This window comes from Prosopis cineraria, unplaced genomic scaffold (assembly GCF_029017545.1).
Source record: "Prosopis cineraria cultivar Desert tree isolate PC_DT_omini unplaced genomic scaffold, ASM2901754v1 PC7, whole genome shotgun sequence".
Classification (NCBI taxonomy): Eukaryota; Viridiplantae; Streptophyta; class Magnoliopsida; order Fabales; family Fabaceae; genus Prosopis; species Prosopis cineraria.
In genome coordinates, this window is record NW_026555338.1 from 26366940 (window position 1) to 26387978 (window position 21039).

Here is a 21039-nt window from a genome sequence, read left to right on the forward strand (position 1 = left end):
TATATTAAATGATAAACAAAAGCTGCATGCTACTTATATTAGGGTCGTATTTACAGTGTTTTTTTTTTTTAAATGTAAAGTGATGCTACTTATAAAGTGTTAATATTTAAAAAAATAGTAACATGACTCCCAATTTTTTTTATATGTGACTGGGTCAAATTCAACCGTGAGCGGAAAAGGACAAACGTCAACGTGTGACACTCACATTTATAATTAATAAATATATAATTAAAAAGTTAATTTTAAGAAATAAAGTAATATAATTAATTTTTTAAAATATATGAAAAATATTTCAAATACTATATACCGCTCCGATCTTATATATTAATTACATTCCAGAAACAAAACATGATTCACTTTATAAGTCTTTAGTTGATGGGATTATTTTATTTTAAGTTGAAATCTTTAAATTGCCTCTAAAATGTAAGAAAGAGAAAGATAAAAAAATAATATTATATTATTTATTTATTTTTTATCTTTTACTTGAGAGTTATATTTAAAATTTTATTTACTTTTATTTCTTGTATTTTTATTGTATTGGTATTAAAGAGATTGATAGAAATGACTTATAAATAGAATCGAAGGGAGTACTTTCTTCAATCTATAATATAAGCATTTTTCTCACTAATTTTAGTTTAAAATATAAATAATCTAGTATATGTTAAAAAAATTCTCATTTTATTCGTTATATTTAGTAACTTAAATCCTTGTTTAAATACATACTCCCTTTGTATCTATTTATAGGAGAAACTATCACTTTTTTTTTTTTTACATAAGCAAAATTACATATTTTAATAAACATTTATTACATATTTTTTAAATTACCCTTTATAATTTACATTAATAAAAAATAATTAATATATACTTATGCTAATTAAGACAGGACATTTTAATCTATTTTTTATTTTTAAACATAATTATTATGATTAATTAATTTTTTTAAACTGTGTGATATAATTTTTTTTCTTATACATAAAAAATGAAGGGAGCATAATCCTTTTGAATTATAATATATGATTTTTTTAAAAGTTTTACTTAATTCAAAAAATAAGATAATAGATAAATTTTATAATTATTTTTTTAACTAAATATTTATTTCATCTATTATTTTTTTAAAAAAATAATGTATTGTAATTTTAATTTTTATTATTAAAGTATTTATATAAAATATTTAATGATGATAAAATTAAAAAAATATAATTTTTTTAAAAAATTCAGTTGAGATTAGTGATAAAAAAATTATATATATTTTTATAAAAATAAAAAATTTATTGATATATAATTTTTTTTAAATTACTTATATTTTAAATTGGAAAAGGTAAATAACAAGAAGCAAGCATTAATAATTTAGAACAGCGATTGATGGAGATTGATGGAGTGAAGGGGAGAGAGTCATTGATAGTTTTCATTATTCCCAATGCAAAAGAATTGCCAGTTCTCAGATACTCAAAGTGAGGGATAGTTGATGGGAAAGAGTGATAGTTTTTAAAATCTGCGATCACAGAAAAGATGATATAAAATATTAATTTAAAATTATTTTTATTTTATTATTTTAAAAATTAATATTTTTTAAAATATGTTTTAAAAATAAAAAATTAATAAAAATATTTTTTTTATTTTTCCTAATTCTCTAAAATAATAATTTCAGAATGCTTGAAAGTTTTTTTTATTTTTTAAAATAATATTTTATTTTTTTTTTTTTAAAACACATTTTAAAAACACATTATTAAATAAGTTTTTTTTATTCTTTTATTTTAAAAAATAAAAAAATTATTTTTAAAATAAATTATCAAACAAGCCTTCGCTCCCTCTCTCTCCCATCACAGACAAGATGGTGTAAAATATTAACACACACTCTCTCCTTCAACCATCAACTATTTTTTTAGTAGTATTAAATAACATGTATTATTAAGTAATGTAATAAATTTTTAACTTTTAAAAATAAAACATTTAATAACTCATCATTAATTTTACTTGACAAATGTTTATACGAGGTTCACAAATGACATATAATGATATAAATTTACTTATAAATTATTTTTTAAAGAGTATTGGATAACATTGATTATAAAAAATAAGCCATCCAATATATTCTCATCAATTTTAATGAAATACTATTTATTTTTATATTTATGAGATTCATAATGCGTCAATCTCTTTAATTTTCTTACCTTTATTTTCAATCTCAGTTCAAAAAGAAAATATTCAAAGAGTTGAAACTGAAAACAAAGACAAAAAAATTAAAGAGATTTCAACGTTATCTCATAAGTATAAAAATAAATAATATTTAATCAAAATTGATGAAAAGATATTAAATAGTTCACTTTCTATAATAAAAGCTATCTAATACTTTTAAAAAAAATTTTGAATTATCTCAATTGAACCCACCTAGTTTGACCTATAATTAGACCAACTTTCTTGTTAGATTGATGTATCCATTGTAGCTAACTAGTCTAGTATGAATTTATACACCACAATTATATTTTAGGTGAATATAATAAATTATAAAAATAATTAATTAAATAATAAATTTTAATCATAATTAATTATATTATAATATAATTTTATTTAAATATTTATTTTTTAAAATTAATTTTAACTATATAAATTACTATATAATTTAATTCTAAAATATTAAATATTAATTTTTTAAGGATACAAAATTTAAATTTTATTAAAAAAAAGAGGAGAGAAGAGAGTTTAATTTTATTTTTATTAAATTATATGCTTTTTTATAATTTTTTTTAAACCTTTTTTTATAATTTTTTCCAGAGCTTTACGGCAAACTTTTTTACATATGCTCGAATTATCAGCTTGCAAAAAAAATTCATTCTTAGGTCAAAAATCGATTAACCAAAAACGTGAGTTTGAATGATTTTGTGAAGAATCAAGTTTCTTACTTAAAAAATAGACTCTAAACTATATCCAAACACACTACATCAATAATTAATACCAAATACAGCACATCTAGATTTTGACTCAATTCTCAATTCTAAAACTATAGGGATTGAGGGCTCTATTCTGAATATGAATCCTTGTCATTATCAGGTTGGATGACATGGGAGAAACTTTTAACTCTTAGTCCACATAGGATGAATTAAACAGATAAAACTTGGATGATTGAATGAAATACAATTCGAGTTAAAGACAGAGTTATGATCAAATTAAAATTACAAGGATTAAACAGTTAACTTTTCTTAAAATATATCAACATCAAATTATTTATGCAACAAAACATCGATATCAATAATCAATAATTCAATATAATTTGGGATATTTTACCATATATAAAATTTAATTAACAGCCATCCTGTTGAATGGTTATAAGAAAAACCAAGCGACATATATATATATATATATATATATATTGATATTATGGCAACGATGTATCAGCCATCCAACGATCCAAAACCACTCAAGCATACAAAATCAGATAACATATAGTCATTGATTAAAACATGTAAGAAAGTCTATAGCATATTATGATAACTTTTGGGATACAACAACAAACTCCTTCAGGAGTGAAAAAGAAAGTTGGCAACATGAAGTACAACACATTAAATCCAAAGGGAGAGGGAAAAAATATAAGGCCCTGACGCAGCCATAGACCCAAAATGCTTAAAAAACTAGCAAATAGATGTGTCATGGCCAAAAGCCAGCACAAGGGCTATTTATAAAACTGGGAAGGGAAAAAACCTTTAGTTTCACATGAAACTCATGTTGCATCCTCCCGGCTGACGGCAACGAGCCACAAACATGAGGGAGAGCATCCCGTTTCATCTCGGGAAAGAGGAAAAAGATGGTGTGAAGGGAAGCTATAAGGAAAAACAGGATAGGTGTTTCTGAATTGACATATAGTTACAGCTTACTGCATCTACATACAGAGTACTCTCTCAGTTCATTTCTGTCAGCTGTCCCTTCTCTTGAATACTATTGCCGAATTAGGGAGCTTCTGAAGAAGATGATTCTTCAAGGTTAGTCTTGGGTCACTTTCTGGTCCAGGGTGGAGCTTTACCTGCACACAAGGTTTGAGTGTAAGTTCTCAAAAGATATATAATGTAAAAAGCCTTAACAAGTCCCATTGTTCAACGCACGAGACTCACACTAGTTAATCAATATAGTTCTCTAGTTCATTGGAATGCATCCTGCATAATCAAGCATTCAGCCAGCACTATCGCTGCTAGGGAACAAACAGTGATCTGATGTGAAATGTGCTTTGTTTTATAACAGTGAATAGTTTCATAGTTGAAGATATCTTTCCCCAATAGTTTGAACATGTTCCAAGTCTTTAAGGCCTTTTTTGATTGCTATATTAAGCTAGTAATTTGAAAATGTCTGAATCTACGGAATAGTTCCAAGACACGAGGGTTCAAATTAATTCCAGTCATGAAACTCAACATTGTTATCAAGCTCAGCATTCATGAGTTTATTTCTATTTCATGAGCAAACTTCAGGGATGTGGCCTCAAAAGCTTTATTGCCCCAAGAAGACTAACTTTGAGCCGCACCACAAGGGTAAACTACACTTCGCCTAATTGCCACAAAATTTCAACGAAAAAATTAAATCTGTCGCATTGCATCATGTTGAATATATTTTTGCCACTGTTATAGCATGTAACTTATGAGAGGGAAGCATGCATCAATTATGACACTGAAAACTTCAGAAATTGCCTCATCTCTTGAGGATAGCCCCCTAGGAACAATTTTTACATCTTGAAAATTATACGTAATTTTTTCTGATTCAATTTTTTTATCTTGAAAATTATACGTAATTTTTCTGATTCAATTCAAACATCCTTGGATGTTTTACAATCTACACAATTTTAGATCAAATAGTTATGTTCATGCAGTTTTCATTTCTAGAACATAACAGCCAAATATAAAATACTTGTTCATAACACAAACCTAAAAGAACATAACAACTGAAGCTTGAAGAACAAAAGAAATAGCTGTATATGACACAAACCTCATATTTTTTCAGAATCAAAGCAAACAATGTTGCAACTACTTGAATGACAAATTTCTGACCAACGCAGGCACGTGCACCAGACCCAAAAGGAAGAAATGCAGCATTTTCATTTGGATCATTCAAGAGCAACGAGTCAAGACCAGGATTTGTATGCTCATCAGCAGAACCTGAAAGAATGATCAAAATCGGATATTAATGACAGAAAAGCAATAACAGAGATTATGGAAGGACAAGCAACGAGGTAATCATGAACTTCCACACTTGCTACACAGCTTCCATGTTAAGTTATATGCAAACTTCATTACAATGACATATTCAGGATCTGAATTGCCAGCAAAATTATACCGATTTTGACGTAAGAAAAGAGAGAAAGGGAGAAGGAGAAGGAGATAAACAATGTGATGGAAAAATAATCTTAATCGAATTCAATAAACAATCATGTCTAACAAATTAGAAAAATCTAGGCCTATTTATAGAGCATTGAATACAAATAATAAAATAATAACAATTATTTGTACTAATTTAAACCTGAATTAAAAAATAGCCCAGATATCCTAATCCTAATTTAAAGTAATTTGGAGAAGATCAAACTTTTAAAATAAAGAGAATCACCAAGCAAAGATTCACTTCAACATATAATAAACCTGACAGGCATCCCCCCAGATTTTTCTTTCTCCAAACATAAAAGAGTATGCTTCTAACATAAGATCAAGCAAAAATGAAATCAGTATTGGTAAAACTGTCACATAAGTTCAGCCTAAGTCTGTCCCCAGAGAAGCAAATCATAAAAGTACTTTTATTTTAGCACATGACCTTAGGGTTTGAGCTTTGAAGTACAAAGCCCTTGCAAACTCTTCAAATTCTCACCAATAGACTTTATATTGACACCATTAAAATTAGAAAACAGCAATAGGTTAAAACGATAGTGCCCCACACACACATATATATTGGCCAGAGCACCATGTGATTAAAGTTCAGAATAGCCAACTATCTTAAACTTTGACTGGGGGGGTAGTCAACATCACATATAGGGATAGCATGCAACCTGTGTTTGTAGCATCAAGAACCACCTTGGATCCCTTCCCAGCATTTGACAAAAATCGGTAAGGATTGAAATCACTGGCATTACTACCCCAATTGGAGTCATCCATCTGTACCAACTGAATAGGCACAACTAGTACAGCACCTGCAGGTATGGTTACCCCAGTTGCAAAGCTCAAGTCTGCAACAGGAAGATGGAAGTTAATAAGCAATAAGGGTAAAAAATATTAGCATCAGAGAAATGGAAGCCAATAGGGATCCCAAGATGTGAAGAATACATATTATATGGTAAATATAACAAAAATGCAAATCATGCTTGTGCAACAGCAATATCGTTTTGAAATGGAATTAAACCTTCTCTCATATCCATGCTATGCTTATTTCATCAAATTTAGAAGAGCTGAACCTTAAAATCTATATTTGATAACTAAATGCATTGCAACAGAAAACAAAAGGACGTAAAGCCAGAGTCATTGTTGACGTAGGCATGTAAGCAGAGTAACACAGATAAAAGCTCAACAAAAATGACAAGGGTATAGAATTTTGTTCCAATTCCCAACCAAGCTAATAAAACAGAGAATACAATCATCATGTTTTGTTAAAAAAATCCACTTTATTGGGAGATAAAGGAAATCATTTCATTAGAAGAAATATAAAGACAAGATAGGATAAAAGTAGTCTTAGCCAAGGCAACATAAATAAAAAAGGGCAGCAATACCAAAGAACTGTGCAAACCCTCCACGAAAACCACAAGTATCATAGTTAAGGTCGAAGACAGTTACTAAAGTTTCTCCAGTTTGGATCATCTGCATGTTTTGTCCTCAAAAACTTTGAAATTAATCATTTTTGTTCCTAAAGTTGATATTTTTATTCAAGTCTACCCCCAACTTCTGAATCCACTGGATAAGATATGAATTTTGATTTGTTCACCAACCACCCTACCTGCTTCATTTACTCCATATATATACACTTCTTAGCATCATCGGATGCATATTATAAGAAATATTAGACCTCTGACATCTGACAACCAAATCTTATGACAAACTCTCAAAAAAACTGCTAATAACCTCTAAATGTTCAGATACATGATACGAACTCTCAACCATTATCAATTAGACGCCCTAAAATGTCATTCCATAATCAAGTAGCAAAGCTAATCTGCAAATAGGTAAGGATATGCATGCATTGCCCATAATTAATTAGGGAACGTGCACAAATTTCATTCCGTTGGTTTTTCCATCAAAAAGCTAATAAAGACATGCCAGCACTAGATATATTGCAAATAGTGTACATGGCTGATACTTGCTTCCAAGAACAGTAAGCAAAATCTCACCATGTTTCAGAGAGCACCTTTGCAACAAAGGTCCTGATGGCAGAAGACGTGCAGATTCATAAATTGTAGCCAATAGTAAAGGCATCCGGTAAATATCTTCCTGTTCATACTTCGATGGACTTTTCCCCACATTGGCAATTTCCAAATAAACCTGAATAAACATATGCACAAGTTTAACTATTTTTTCCTTCCTTTTATGACTGAACCCAGAAATAATGTCTTGTAAACATCAAGTGAAACAATCACATAAAATATAATCTCTAAGGAGAAAATACATAATCAATTTATCAACAAATATAAAATATAAATAGTATAGAAAGTCACACTGTCTACAAGTCATGAACAGTGTAGCTTATATTGAGTACCATGTAAATTTATGAGACCTACTCTAGTTGCAATCAAAGAGAATTCATATTGATGGGGATCAGAAGAAGTCTACGTTCAAGTGCAACTTAGACAACACTCTGGATTAAAAAGCAAACTACATGGATCATCTTAAATCCGATAAATCCTTCCCAGGAATTTCAAATTTGTGAATTATGATTAAACCATATGAGAGTAAATTTGAATTAAAGGATCCATGATCAATTCTGATCATCAAATGCATAATACAACAATAATATAACGGACTAATAGTTACCTTATCCTGTATTTCTGGATGCATGACAAGCATAGTCAATACGTTAGAGATTAATGCTGCTGTAGTCTGACATCCATGAAACATCACACCCATGATATTTCCATAAGGCTCTTCTTTTGCAGTATTATGATCCCTATGCTCACCTAAGAAACCTGGGCAGCCAGCATCAGAATAGCTCTTTGAAGCATGTGTCGTCCCCATTTCTGCGTTAGATCTTTCACTATGGACATTATGCTCAATGCGATGAAAAAGCTTGCAATTTTTTCTACAATGTTCAAGGATATCTTGAGTTAAGCATTTCAATTTCGTACATAAGCATTGATATCTCCAAAATCCACGTTTCCAAAAGGGAGTCACATTATAGGATGCCCAAAAGCAGGCATCTTTAGCAATCTTCATAAGGAGTTCCTCATAAATTGCAGCCTTAGGCCATGCTAAGAAGCCATCACCAAAGAACATTGCTCCCATTATGCCGAAAGCCATATTCTGAGAAATCAATCTACAATCAATATCTCCTCTGATGTTTTCTATTTTATGCATGATGAAGTCAATAACTGTTGAAGGAATCAGATCAGCATTCTTGAGCAATCTTTCATTCAGTTCTGTGGCCAAGAATTCCCTTCTCTTTCGCACCTGGTGATTGAAAATCAAATTCCAAGTTGCTATAATCAGGATAAGAACCGTATATACTTGAAAAATACAAGATTTTTAATTTCTGTAGGCAATATTAGATATAAATAATGATAAAGTGCAAACAAAAAAATTTGTTTGATAAGATCTAAAATCTGAAAGGCCCCAAATATATTGCAGAGGCAATAGTCTATTATTGCACCTTGTGACTCCAGTCACACCAAAATTCACATATAACGTGCTTTTAATAGCATAAGTATCATGCAATAAGGAAATAACATATATTATGAGCGATTGGCATCAAAATGGAAAAAATGCATTGCTTTGTTATGGTAAAATGATGAAGTACGTACTGAAGACTAATTAGAGATAAGTCTCACCATGATTTCAGATTTCCCCAGATAAATTGGAGGAGCGGACAAAATATTAGGTTACAACTTCAACTTTCATCAAGATAAGCACAGTATATAATATATAAGAATGGGGAAGGAAGATGATATCAAATATCAAATAATTAGACAGCTAAGCACCTCTTCAAAGGAAGAAGCGAAGAGACTTGATTGGCCAAAGGCCAGACGAAAAGCTTTTCCCGTGAAAGGTAGCTTATCTACAGCCTTCACAAGCATCTCCTGAATTAGCACTGGATCCTTAACTGACACCAAAAGCTGAGTAGGACCTAACCATAGCTTAACAACTGGTCCATATCTCTTATGAGATTCTGACAACAGATCTGAAAGTCAAACAGCAAAAGTATACATTTAGGCTTTACCATGGAACTCCATGGTTATCAACAATTTAACCATTCCAATATTGAACCATATAATTTCCATTAACAAGCATGCATGTAATAAATTCGACAGAATCCCTTCACTTTTCCTGTTCTTGCAAGCCTGAATAACCTGAATAATAATCCCCCTTCATGGCTGAAGAGAGTTTTGCCATGTACAGTTTTCAATCTCAAACTACTCAGCGTTAGGCACCATACAACCAATAAAGGTGATCCAGGGACCAGAAGCACATCTAAAATACTCAAATCTTCAATCCAAACGTAAACAAATAAATGAAACTGACATTAGCAACAGAAGTAGACCGTAGATAAGCATCATGCAAAACCCGTATCTATGCACCGCCTCCGCCGTATAAACTAATCACTAATTAATCAAATCTAAAATTCAATTAGCAGAAATCTACCAGCAAAGAGATTCAGAAAACAAATATTAATTCTACTGCTCGAAGGAGACAACGACAGAATTCAACAAATCGTTGAAATTGAGAAATCTGACCAGTGAAATTCTCCCGGGATATCAGCTTGCAGTGTCCGTAAAAGGAGGGACTGGGAATCCCAGGAATCTTCCTAGCTTTTAACCACAATCGGAACAACCTGACGACCTTCCTGAGCAAGAGGGCAGTGACGACGATGAGAGCAAGCCAGAGAAAAGCATTGACTTCTCGAGTGACCAAGTCCCTGAGGAGCTGCGAAGAGCCGCCATCGCCGCCACGATTGCAAGAAGAGGATAGAGATTGGAGAAGAAGTCCCAAGAAAGTGGAGGGGTGAGAATCACACGGTGAGTTCATTTTCTTCACATCGGCGAATTGGAAGAGATTGGTTGATTGAGGCTTCGAAGATTGTAACAGTCGCTTCTAAAACCTTCGCTTCTTTCTGCTTCTCCTCCTCCTCCTTCTGACTTTTTTGTTCTGAGAGTGGCTCACGGACGCTGTGCTGTCAGGTAAGAGTTAGGACGGCGACTTCAGTTGTCGTTTAGTTCCCGTGATTCCGCGACGGCTAGTTTGGTAGATGCAAGAAAGCGGTGATGCATCTGCCACGTGTTGCATGAATTTCGTAACGAGCAGTGGATATTATGAGAAAATAAAAAAAAAAATTAGAAACTCGATAGACTAGTGGTTAAAGGAAATATCACAAATAAAGATCTCAATGCATCGTGAATAACTAATCAAGATTATGAAATTATTAATTTTAAAACTATTTTTTAAAATTTTTTAAAAAATTAATCTTTTAATCCCCCAATTTTTATTTTACTTATAATTCAATCCATCAACTATAACTCACTACAACTCAATCTTTCAATTATAACTCGCTTATGATTCAATCCCTCAACTTTTGACTCATTTTTAATCCAATCCCTCAACTTTTATTAGTTTTATATTTTTATATTAGTTTAGATCCCACATCAAAGAATAAGAGAAGAACATTTTAGAGCAAAATATTAACATTTCCTTTATTCTTTTTACTTGATAAGAAAATTTTTAAAAAAAAATTAAAAAATAGGGACTAAGTTATAAGTGAGACAAAAGTTGAGGGACTGAATTATAGTGAATCATGATTGAGGGACTGAATTACAGTGAGTTATAATTGATGGACTGAGTTACATGTGAGTTAAAAGTTAAAGGACTAAAAGAGTAATTTTTTCTTTTAAAAATAACACTTTAAAAAATTTAAATTTTGCTAGTCCTGAAATTATTTTAGTTAGGTTGAAAATTTAATTGAAAGGAATTATAAAATCACTTTACTTAAGTTGAAATTTTTTTTAACTTTCAGGTTTACAAAATTGATCACTACATTTGTAATTGGTCGATTTAAAATTTGCAAATACTAAAATTACTTTAATTGAATTGAAAATTTAGTTGAAATGGGTTATCAAAACACTTTATTTGAGTTTTTTTTTTTTTACACCTTTAAACTTGCAAACTTAATCACTTTATTTGACTTATAACTCAGTCTCTCAACTATAACTCACTACAATTCAATCTTTCAACTATAACTCGCTTATGATTCAGTCCCTCAACTTTTGACTCCTTTTTAATCCAATCCCTCAACTTTTATTAGTTTTATATTTTTATATTAGTTTAGATCCCACATCAAAGAATAAGAGAAGAACATTTTAGAGCAAAATATTAACATTTCCTTTATTCTTTTTATTTGATAAGAAAATTTTTTTAAAAAAATAAAAAATAGGGACTAAGTTATAAGTGAGACAAAAATTGAGGGACTGAATTATAGTGAATCATGATTGAGGAACTGAATTACAGTGAGTTATAATTGATGGACTGAGTTAAATGTGAGTTAAAAGTTAAAGAATTAAAAGAGTAATTTTTTCTTTTAAAAATAACACTTTAAAAAATTTAAATTTTGCTAGTCCTGAAATTATTTTAGTTAGGTTGAAAATTTAATTGAAAGGAATTATAAAATCACTTTACTTAAGTTGAAATTTTTTTTTAACTTTCAGCTTTACAAAATTGATCACTACATTTGTAATTGGCCGATTTAAAATTTGCAAATACTAAAATTACTTTAATTGAATTGAAAATTTAGTTGAAATGGGTTATCAAAACACTTTATTTGAGTTTTTTCTTTTACACCTTTAAACTTGCAAACTTAATCACTTTATTTGACTTATAACTCAGTCTCTCAACTATGACTCACTACAATTCAATCTTTCAACTATAACTCGTTTATGATTCAATCCCTCAACTTTTGACTCATTTTTAATCCAATCCCTCAAGTTTTATTAGTTTTATATTTTTATATTAGTTTAGATCCCACATCAAAAAATAAGAGAAGAACATTTTAGAGCAAAATATTAACATTTCCTTTATTCTTTTTATTTGATAAGAAAATTTTTTTAAAAAAATAAAAAATAGGGATTAAGTTATAAGTGAGACAAAAGTTGAGGGACTGAATTATAGTGAATCATGATTGAGGGATTGAATTATAGTGAGTTATAATTGATGGACTGAGTTACATGTGAGTTAAAAGTTAAAGGACTAAAAGAATAATTTTTTCTTTTAAAAATAACACTTTAAAAAATTTAAATTTTGCTAGTCCTGAAATTATTTTAGTTAGGTTGAAAATTTAATTGAAAGGAATTATAAAATCACTTTACTTAAGTTGAAATTTTTTTTAACTTTCAGATTTACAAAATTGATCACTACATTTGTAATTGGCCGATTTAAAATTTGCAAATACTAAAATTACTTTAATTGAATTGAAAATTTAGTTGAAATGGGTTATCAAAACACTTTATTTGAGTTTTTTTTTTACACCTTTAAACTTGCAAACTTAATCACTAGACAGTAGTATTTTGGTCAAATTATTATTTTTAGAACTACAAAAAGGATCATAATTCTAAGACTCAATTTCAAATTTTTGTGGTCATGATTGATTATTTGTGATATGCCTAAGTTCTTAATTTCAATTTTCTCATGTTTAAAATATTTATAAATTATTTTATAAAAAATAATATTGTCATTTTTTCCCTCAACCACCTGATAAAGTAGGAGACATTAAGTCCTAAAAAATTAATGAGAATTATGTTTTCAATAAGATCATGTGAAGAGTAAGTTGCAAATATTTATTTAAATAATTATAAAATCAAGAGTTTTAATTTTAAATGAGACATTTTAAATGGATGTAACTCTTAGATTATAATTTAAATTTTTTTTGTAATTGATCAAATCAATATTTGCAACTCAATTTTTTAAAAAATTTATTGAAAATGTAATTATCATTAATTCCATCTTCTGAGACTCTATTGCCATCTTTCTGATAAACTTGAGTTATACATGACTGAATCAACTTTTATGCACCACTTTTTGAAAATCCATCTTTTGAATTATCAATATATTAATATAAATGTAAAATTAATTAATACAGATATAAAAACTCAGAAAGCATTGCTTTGTCAATAATTATAAATCATTTATAGAAAATAGCAGGACTTGTCTCAAATTTTAAATATATATATATATATATATACTCTGGTCAAAAAATTTTAAATATATGTATATAATTAAATTAAATTTGACAATTAAGTGGTGAACAATTTGCTTTTGACTATTAAATGCCCCCCTTTGGAGATTGACTGATCACTTTTCCATACATAAATTAAAATATTGAAACATAAACAATTTGAATTTTGTAAAAGGTCAATAGCTGATGAATATCGGACAAGATAAAAGGACTTTTTAAAAACTGTTTTTATTTTTTTATTTTTTTTACAACAGTAATTTATTTAGAAGAGAAGCAAATGATTGAACACATATTTCCACATTGGACGCTTTATTTGACCTTTTTGTTGGATAGGATCTTTGGTAGGTAGTAGTAATAATTTTTTAGAGTTGCCAGCTATTGATAACGATGCTAATTGATGAACATTTGTGGGTTGGAGAATCCATATATTTGTATATATTAAATTTTGTAGCGAGTTATTTTATGCATTTGACTAATATATAAATAATATTCCAATTTTGTGATTTGAGATATTTGACAGCTTGTAGTGGGATTCATACTTTGTCATTTTAATTGATTTTTTTGTCTTTATTATTTTTGTTTAATTTTAATTTATATTGATCATAAACATGATCGTTTAATAACTTGTGTAATTTTCAGCATTTTCCATTTTGTTATTGGTTTATATCACCATAAACATAATACTTTCATTTGTGATCATGAATGATTTATAATTTATAAGAACTAAGTTATATCAAATCAACAAACTATAAAAATTGAGTTGTTTGAGTTAACAAATTATAGAAATAGAGTTGTTTTAAGTTAAAGTTCAAGTATTAAATCAATAATTGAGAGAGGGAAAACTCAAGGACCTTATGTTATATTTGACTCATATAACATAGTTGATATATTTCAGTCTCTTTTTTATAAACAAAATATGATCATTGTCATGAATGTTTGACAACTTTAAATTACACGTTTTAAAATATTATAATTTACATTGTCAGAATTTAAAAATGTAATGATTTTAAAGTAGCCAAAAAAAATCCATAGGATTTATAAGAACCAAAATATTGTCATTATATTTGACTGGATTAGATTCAAGCATTGTCATGATTCATTTTAAATATAACAAAATGTTAACCTATAATGTTTGTATAAAATATACGAACTGAATCAACTAAATTATGCCCATCAATTTATCAAAAGTCATGAATCTACCACACTTCACGTTCTTCTTTATTATTATTTTTAAGAAATAATATGGATTAAATAAGCAAACTCTAACCCATCAAAGTTTGCCTATATGGTTCATGAGTTATTTAATTCAGGCAAAAAAAATTATTTTTATTTAGGTCAATTTTTTTTAGCTTATAACTTAACCCATATGACTGGTTATTTAGACGAATCTATACAACCTAACTCATATTTTCATATCTAAAAGTTAGTTCCATTGCTAATAATTTAACCCATAATTTACAAGATTATCATATGTTCAAATTTTATTTTTGATGTGAGGATTTTATTGATAGCCAATTTGTAAGTAGCTCTCTAAAAACTCTTTGAGCCTAAATATGACATGCCCATAGTGAGTCTTCGTGACTCAACTTACTAAAACTTGTTGTTAAAAAAAAGGTATAAATCAATTTCTACTACAAAATAAATTAAGAGTGATTAATAATGTATATTATGTGTGGACTTAGCCAACTTGCATACACACACATAAATTGAAGAACATATTTGAGTTACCTACCTAGCTAAATATTTCTTCCATAAATGCGTGAACTCATCTAGCATGTTGAATTGAATGATGAGCTCACGCAATGAACTAGGAAAAATTAAATGAAAGAAATAATGCATGTATACTTGAGAAGTATAAACAAATTAAATCATAGAGGATAAAAATAAATAAAGGTTCCACGATGGTACATTTTAATTAAACCTACATGATGGTCAATGAAATGCAAATGCAAGTCCTTGTGTTAAGGGAACTTTGAAATGTAGATTAATTCTTTAAATATTTGTTTGTGCCCTTGAGTGAACAAATAACAATGGTATGTATTCAAAATTTTAAATTACTCTGTATGCTTCTTCCATTAAAAAAATATAATATATTTTTAATCAAATCACATCTTTTAATAAATAAATTAATTATTTTCAAACTAACATTATTTTTTGATTCCTACTTTTATTCAATAAGGTGTCTTATTTAAAGGTAAAGGGTTAAGTGATTTATTTATTAAAGGTATTTTTTAAAAAAAATCATAAATTACAATTGAAAAATTAAAAATGTTTAATATTTTTTAACATCCAACATAAAAAATAGCGAAGAGAGTAGATTATAAAAGTAAAAATAAGTGAGTTCTGAATCATACTATAGCTTTTCTCCCTCGAATAATATAAAAGAAAAAGTGAAAGAAATTTCCATAACTATGCCAGCAAACAGAGCATGAAAATATATATTTTTTCATAATAAAATAGGCCTAAATTTTTTACTTTAAATTGGAATAAAGGAGCATATAGAGATAAGAATCAAATTCTTAATAAGTATACTAAAACTGATATCAACATCAAGTAATAGACTTGCCAAACGCTAATTGTGCAGCATACATGACCTTCAAAATATATTATTCTCATTGCTCTCGAATTACAGTTCTTACAAGATCACTACATATCTTAATTATCAAAAACTAAAAACTAATCAAAAACAAAAACAAATGAAAGAAAACGAAAAGAAGAGCATTATCCTATATAACAGGATGGAAAATTAAATTCTCAAGCTTTGGTTTCAGTCAAAGGCAAGCTAAGAACAAAAGAAGATAGAGACTTATTATCATTATTATTATTTTTATTATGAGTGGCTTCTGAAATAATGTTCTCAGCTTTTGAAACAGTACTGCTGAATAATTGATTATCTTCAGATAAATGTGCATTGTTATTTTTATTGCTATGATAATTATTCGGAGCCTTTAGAGGCAATATTGGTGGAATTTCTTGATCAGTCTCTATCACTTTGGCCTCCATGCTTTCTTTGTGCTTTCCCCATAGGACTGAGTATAGCCCTATCACTATCAAGATTGAACCAATCACACTGCATTGGATATATATTGCTTTTGTTAGCCAAAATATATAATAAAACTTTGTTATAATTAAAAAAACATACAATATTCCAGCAATTTAGAATATAAAATAAAACCAAGCAATGAAACTTAGGGAAGCTCAACATGATTTTGCTAAAAAATTATATTCACATCCCTCCCTTTTATTTTTGAAATGGAAATAATTCCCTCAAAATTTTAATTTTCTGAAATTACAAACATCTCCATCATTCTTTTGGAAAGATTTGTGTAATTTTTAAATAAAGAGAAAGTCTATGCGAATAAAAAAATTCAATGAAAGTTTGTGCAATATATATATTACTATTATTAGGGGTAATAAAAAAATTTATCCTCTAAGTTTGTCAGTTGTCAATTCCGTCCTTAAAATGAAATCTTTATATATCAATCAAGTTCCAAGAGTTTTATATCTAAATATACATATAGTTAATTGCAATGGTGTATGTTATTACCCCTTCAAATCATAAAGACTAATTATATTTGGTTATGAAATTGTTAGGACTTGATTAATAAAAATTGAACTCCTAAGACCAAATCAATAACTAAAATAAACTTAAAGGATATATTTTTTTTATTATCCCTTATTATTACAAGAAAGGTTATAAAATTTGAAACAAGAGAACGAGATTCAGTAACTCCAATGAAATTAAAAAAAAAATTGATCTAGTTTTGATTTGATTAGGGAACATTGATTAGTGATGCTAGGTAGTGAAGGATCAATGTACTAAATGAAAAGGGATAATCATTTTATGTGTATGAATGAGCATTTAAGCATGGTTATAAACTTCTTGTTAAATTTATTTTCAACATCTATGCATAATAATTAAATAAAATAATTAAGAAAATTAATGAATTACCCTCCAAGATAGATTTGTTCAGACAGGATAAAGGAGCCCATGATGGCCACAATAATCATCATCAAAGGGCTAAAGGCAGTGGCAAAGACAGGCCCTTTCTTCTTTATCACCAAACCTTGAACATAGTATGATATGCTTGATGTCACAATCCCCTAATTAATAGACATAAAAAATATTAAATTTAATAATCAGAATCATTGATTAATTTAAGGCACACAATATCCAAAAAAGCAAAAAAGTAAAGCTGGAAATCAATTAAATGTAAGTAATTTAATCCAAGGGGTTTCAGTCTTATGTAGTTTTTAGCTTGTCATGTATACTCGTAAAAGCAAAAAAAGAAATATATGCGACACTTATATGAAATAAATGAATTATAGAAAGAATTACAAACAGATCTCAAATAAAAAAATAACTTTTTTCTCAGTTTCAATTATAAGTCAAACTTATATATCTATAGGTAGTTAGGATCTTAGGTAATTAATTTTTTTATTTAAAACTTGTATATAATTCTCTCAATCTTGTGCAGGACATGAAAATTTAAATTAAACCCTTTAGATTAAATGGAGTCGATCTAAAACCGCGTAATTGGAGTCTAGATTCCATATAGTCTAAGACAATATTTGGCATATGAAAAGTGTTTCCTAAAAAAAAAGGATAAAATATTTTAAAAAATGAGATAGATGCATTTTTCATTTTTTTTTGTATAATTTCTTTTTTCTACCTATACCAAATAGCATTAATCGCACAAGAATTTCAATCTTGTCCTGCCCAAGATCACATTGTCTGTTATATATGCCCAAAAAAGAGTGAAGTGACACTTGCATGAAATCAAAACAAAGATTTCAAATGATTTAAAACCAAAATCCTATTGAGCTACACACACACACACACACACACACACACACACACACATAAAGTGAGAGGAAGTAATTAATTGAAGGAACATTAGCTTACAGCATAGGCAGCAGCAAGCAAGTTCATGTCCCAACCAATTCTCCACACAGAAGGGTCGTGCTCCATGACAAATGTAACAGCAACGGCCTGAAGTGTGCCTATGAAGCACACCAATGATGTGAGGCTTAGCTGATGGTTCTTGTATGTCTCTAGGGCTTTGGCCTGCACAAATAATTAGTTAATTAATTACAATCACACACACACACATGGAAGGATTAAATGGCAATTTCATCCTTAAATTATAGGTCTCAAAATGTTTGTAACCCTAACTCATTTTTAGTGCAATATTATTCTTCTTCAACTTTTAGAAATAGTGAAATGTCGCCCTTACCATTCACAAAAGTTAATTAAATAAAAGGATCTAAAACTTATAAATAAAAACCAAACACTATACACAAGGACCTAAAAGATTATATTTAAATTTTTTGATCAACTAATGATCAAAATTAATATTTGTTAAGGTCGAGGTAATATTGCACCGTTTTGAAAGGTCTAAGGAAACTTTGCACCAAGATGAATTTAGAGTTTTAACCACCGTAATTTATAGTTTAAAATCCAATTTGTCATTTAAACCTATATATATTGTCAATCAATCAATAAAATCAATCTTTTCTATTTATTTCTTATAAGCCAATGATCAGAAGAAGCCTTACTTGAAGAACGAAGAGGGAGGCCCAAGCGAGAGTGGCAATGATGAGGAAGATGGAGCCAATGAACCATTCTTTGTCAGCAATGTTAGAATTTGCAGAAGGAGAAGAAGAGTTGGATTTGTGATGGGAAAGATCATTGTGAAGATGTTTGGCCCAAACCATTTCCACAATAGGGCCTTTGTATAGTGTCATCAACATGGCCCCCCAACTGTCACTAATGTTCCCATTATCTTTGCTTGGCATCTCACCTTTTCACATTTATCTTTTCCATCCTATATTTATATATATTACCAACAATATATCAGTACAAAAATATACATATAATTAATGTTGTTTAAAGCAAAAGTGCACATTAATCAGCCATCTAATATTTCAATTTGATCCCTTAATTTTATAAACTATATTTTCATTCATTTAATTTAAGTCTAATATTGTTGGTCTCAAATAATAATTCTTTGTGTTAATCATGCATTGTTATTTTTTAAGAGAAAGTTAAACCTAATATGTTAACACTTGATGAAAATGTTTCATCAATATTTGAAATTAAGTTCAATGTCAACATTTTTTATTAATAAAATGGATTGTGTTAGGATTAGAGAATTGAAAAAATATTTTATAAAATTTAAAATAAAAAATAAATTTTGTGTAAAATTAAAGGATAAAAAAAAAGATAAGAATGTTTTACCTGCATAATACTGCCATCACAAAAGTCATTGCAGGAAGCATGTTGCTCATAGCACATGAGAAGGTTGGGGATGTAAATTTCAACCCAGCATAGTAGAAATTTTGATCAATCACTGGCCTGTTCAAAACACATCATTAAAAACCCATTAAGATTCTTGTTAATGGATCAATTATATTAGTGTGCTCGCTCTTGCATATGCATACATGTATAATTATAAATTTTTTGGTAGGAAAATGATTAATCCCAACGACAAAATTTTATTAATTCAAAATGAATAACTTCTATTATGAAAGAGAAAGAGAAACTAAGTTAATTATAACAATGACAAAACTAAAGTGGGGGAATTTTTAAGATAAACGTACAATTATGCGACATTTAGCCATTGTGTTATTATCTATTTACTGACAAAAAAGAAAAACAGATAAGAAAGTAACATATTTAGGAACTTTTAGCTTTTGAGGAAATTATTGATTATTGATATTGAAGGGACTGACCCAAGGAGAGCAAGTATGAAGATTTGCATGAAAACTCTGAAAGTTATCCTGGGTTGAGCTTTCCTGGAAAATTACAGACGACAAGGACAGTATGAGTAACATACGTGATGGATTATAACTAAACAAAAAGGCTCGAATATAATATATATATATATATATATATATAGACCTTTCAAAGAAGAAGGCAAAAGGAGCGATAACAGCAGTGGCAAAAGCATGGCGATAAACGACGAGGACGTAGTGGCTCATGCCTTGGTTCAGAGACACCTTTGTGATAATATTCATTCCTGCGTACCCAAATTGTAGAGAGATCATTGCGAAGTAGGGTTTTGAGCTCTCCAGGAACTTCCCACAGCTTCCAAGCTTCTCAGAAGAAGCCATTTTTACAGCAGAGAAGAAGAAGATGGTGATGAAGGATAGAGTTTGGCGAGAGAGAGAGAGAGGGGTATATACGTTAGATAGATAGAGTTGTTAATGGAGAAAATAACAATTGAAGAGGAAGAACACTGTCTCTTTGAAGAAGTATTAGTGTTTCGTCCTAAGAACTATACTTGGGATGCCTCCTTTATTTATACCAGCCTCCTCCTCTCCACTTTATCATTCTCATTTTCATTAAAGCCCTCTCAATCACTCTCTCTCTCTCTCCTCTCTCTCTCTCTCTCTCTCTCTCTCTCTCTCTCTCTCTCTCTCTCTCTCTCTCTCTCTCACACCCCACAAACAAACAAAATCAATCACAACTAGATGTAGCAGGGTCTACTTGCATACTGTGAGTGCATCTTTTTTTAAAAAAAAAAATTCATCATTCAACTGTTGAGGATATTATCACCTCTTGTCTAGACTAATCTGAATTCCCATTATGTAAGACTATTATTATCAACAATGTCCTCACAGATACTTCAGGGATACATTGGGCATGTTTATTTA

General features: G+C 29.2%; 2 protein-coding genes across 2 annotated transcripts; both read right to left on the reverse strand.

The window, feature by feature from the left end:
* Nucleotides 1-3422: 3422 nt before the first annotated feature.
* On the reverse strand, nucleotides 3423-10324 carry LOC129315877 (3,9-dihydroxypterocarpan 6A-monooxygenase-like). The gene is made up of 7 exons (XM_054960009.1): nucleotides 9896-10324; nucleotides 9143-9342; nucleotides 7983-8615; nucleotides 7343-7493; nucleotides 6014-6190; nucleotides 4966-5135; nucleotides 3423-4015 (listed from the first exon to the last, which is right to left on the reverse strand). Exons 1-7 carry the CDS (start codon nucleotides 10185-10187, stop codon nucleotides 3908-3910), a joined length of 1731 nt encoding a protein of 576 aa, XP_054815984.1. The 5' UTR covers nucleotides 10188-10324; the 3' UTR covers nucleotides 3423-3907.
* A 5648-nt stretch (nucleotides 10325-15972) lies between these two features.
* LOC129315924 (WAT1-related protein At5g07050-like) lies at nucleotides 15973-20659 on the reverse strand. Its single transcript, XM_054960087.1, is given in 9 exon segments — nucleotides 15973-16450; nucleotides 17333-17484; nucleotides 18287-18448; nucleotides 18940-19142; nucleotides 19145-19189; nucleotides 19192-19208; nucleotides 19622-19738; nucleotides 20116-20178; nucleotides 20285-20659. Coding segments are annotated over 9 exon segments (1287 nt in total). The 5' UTR covers nucleotides 20497-20659; the 3' UTR covers nucleotides 15973-16134.
* Between the last annotated feature and the right edge of the window lie 380 nt (nucleotides 20660-21039).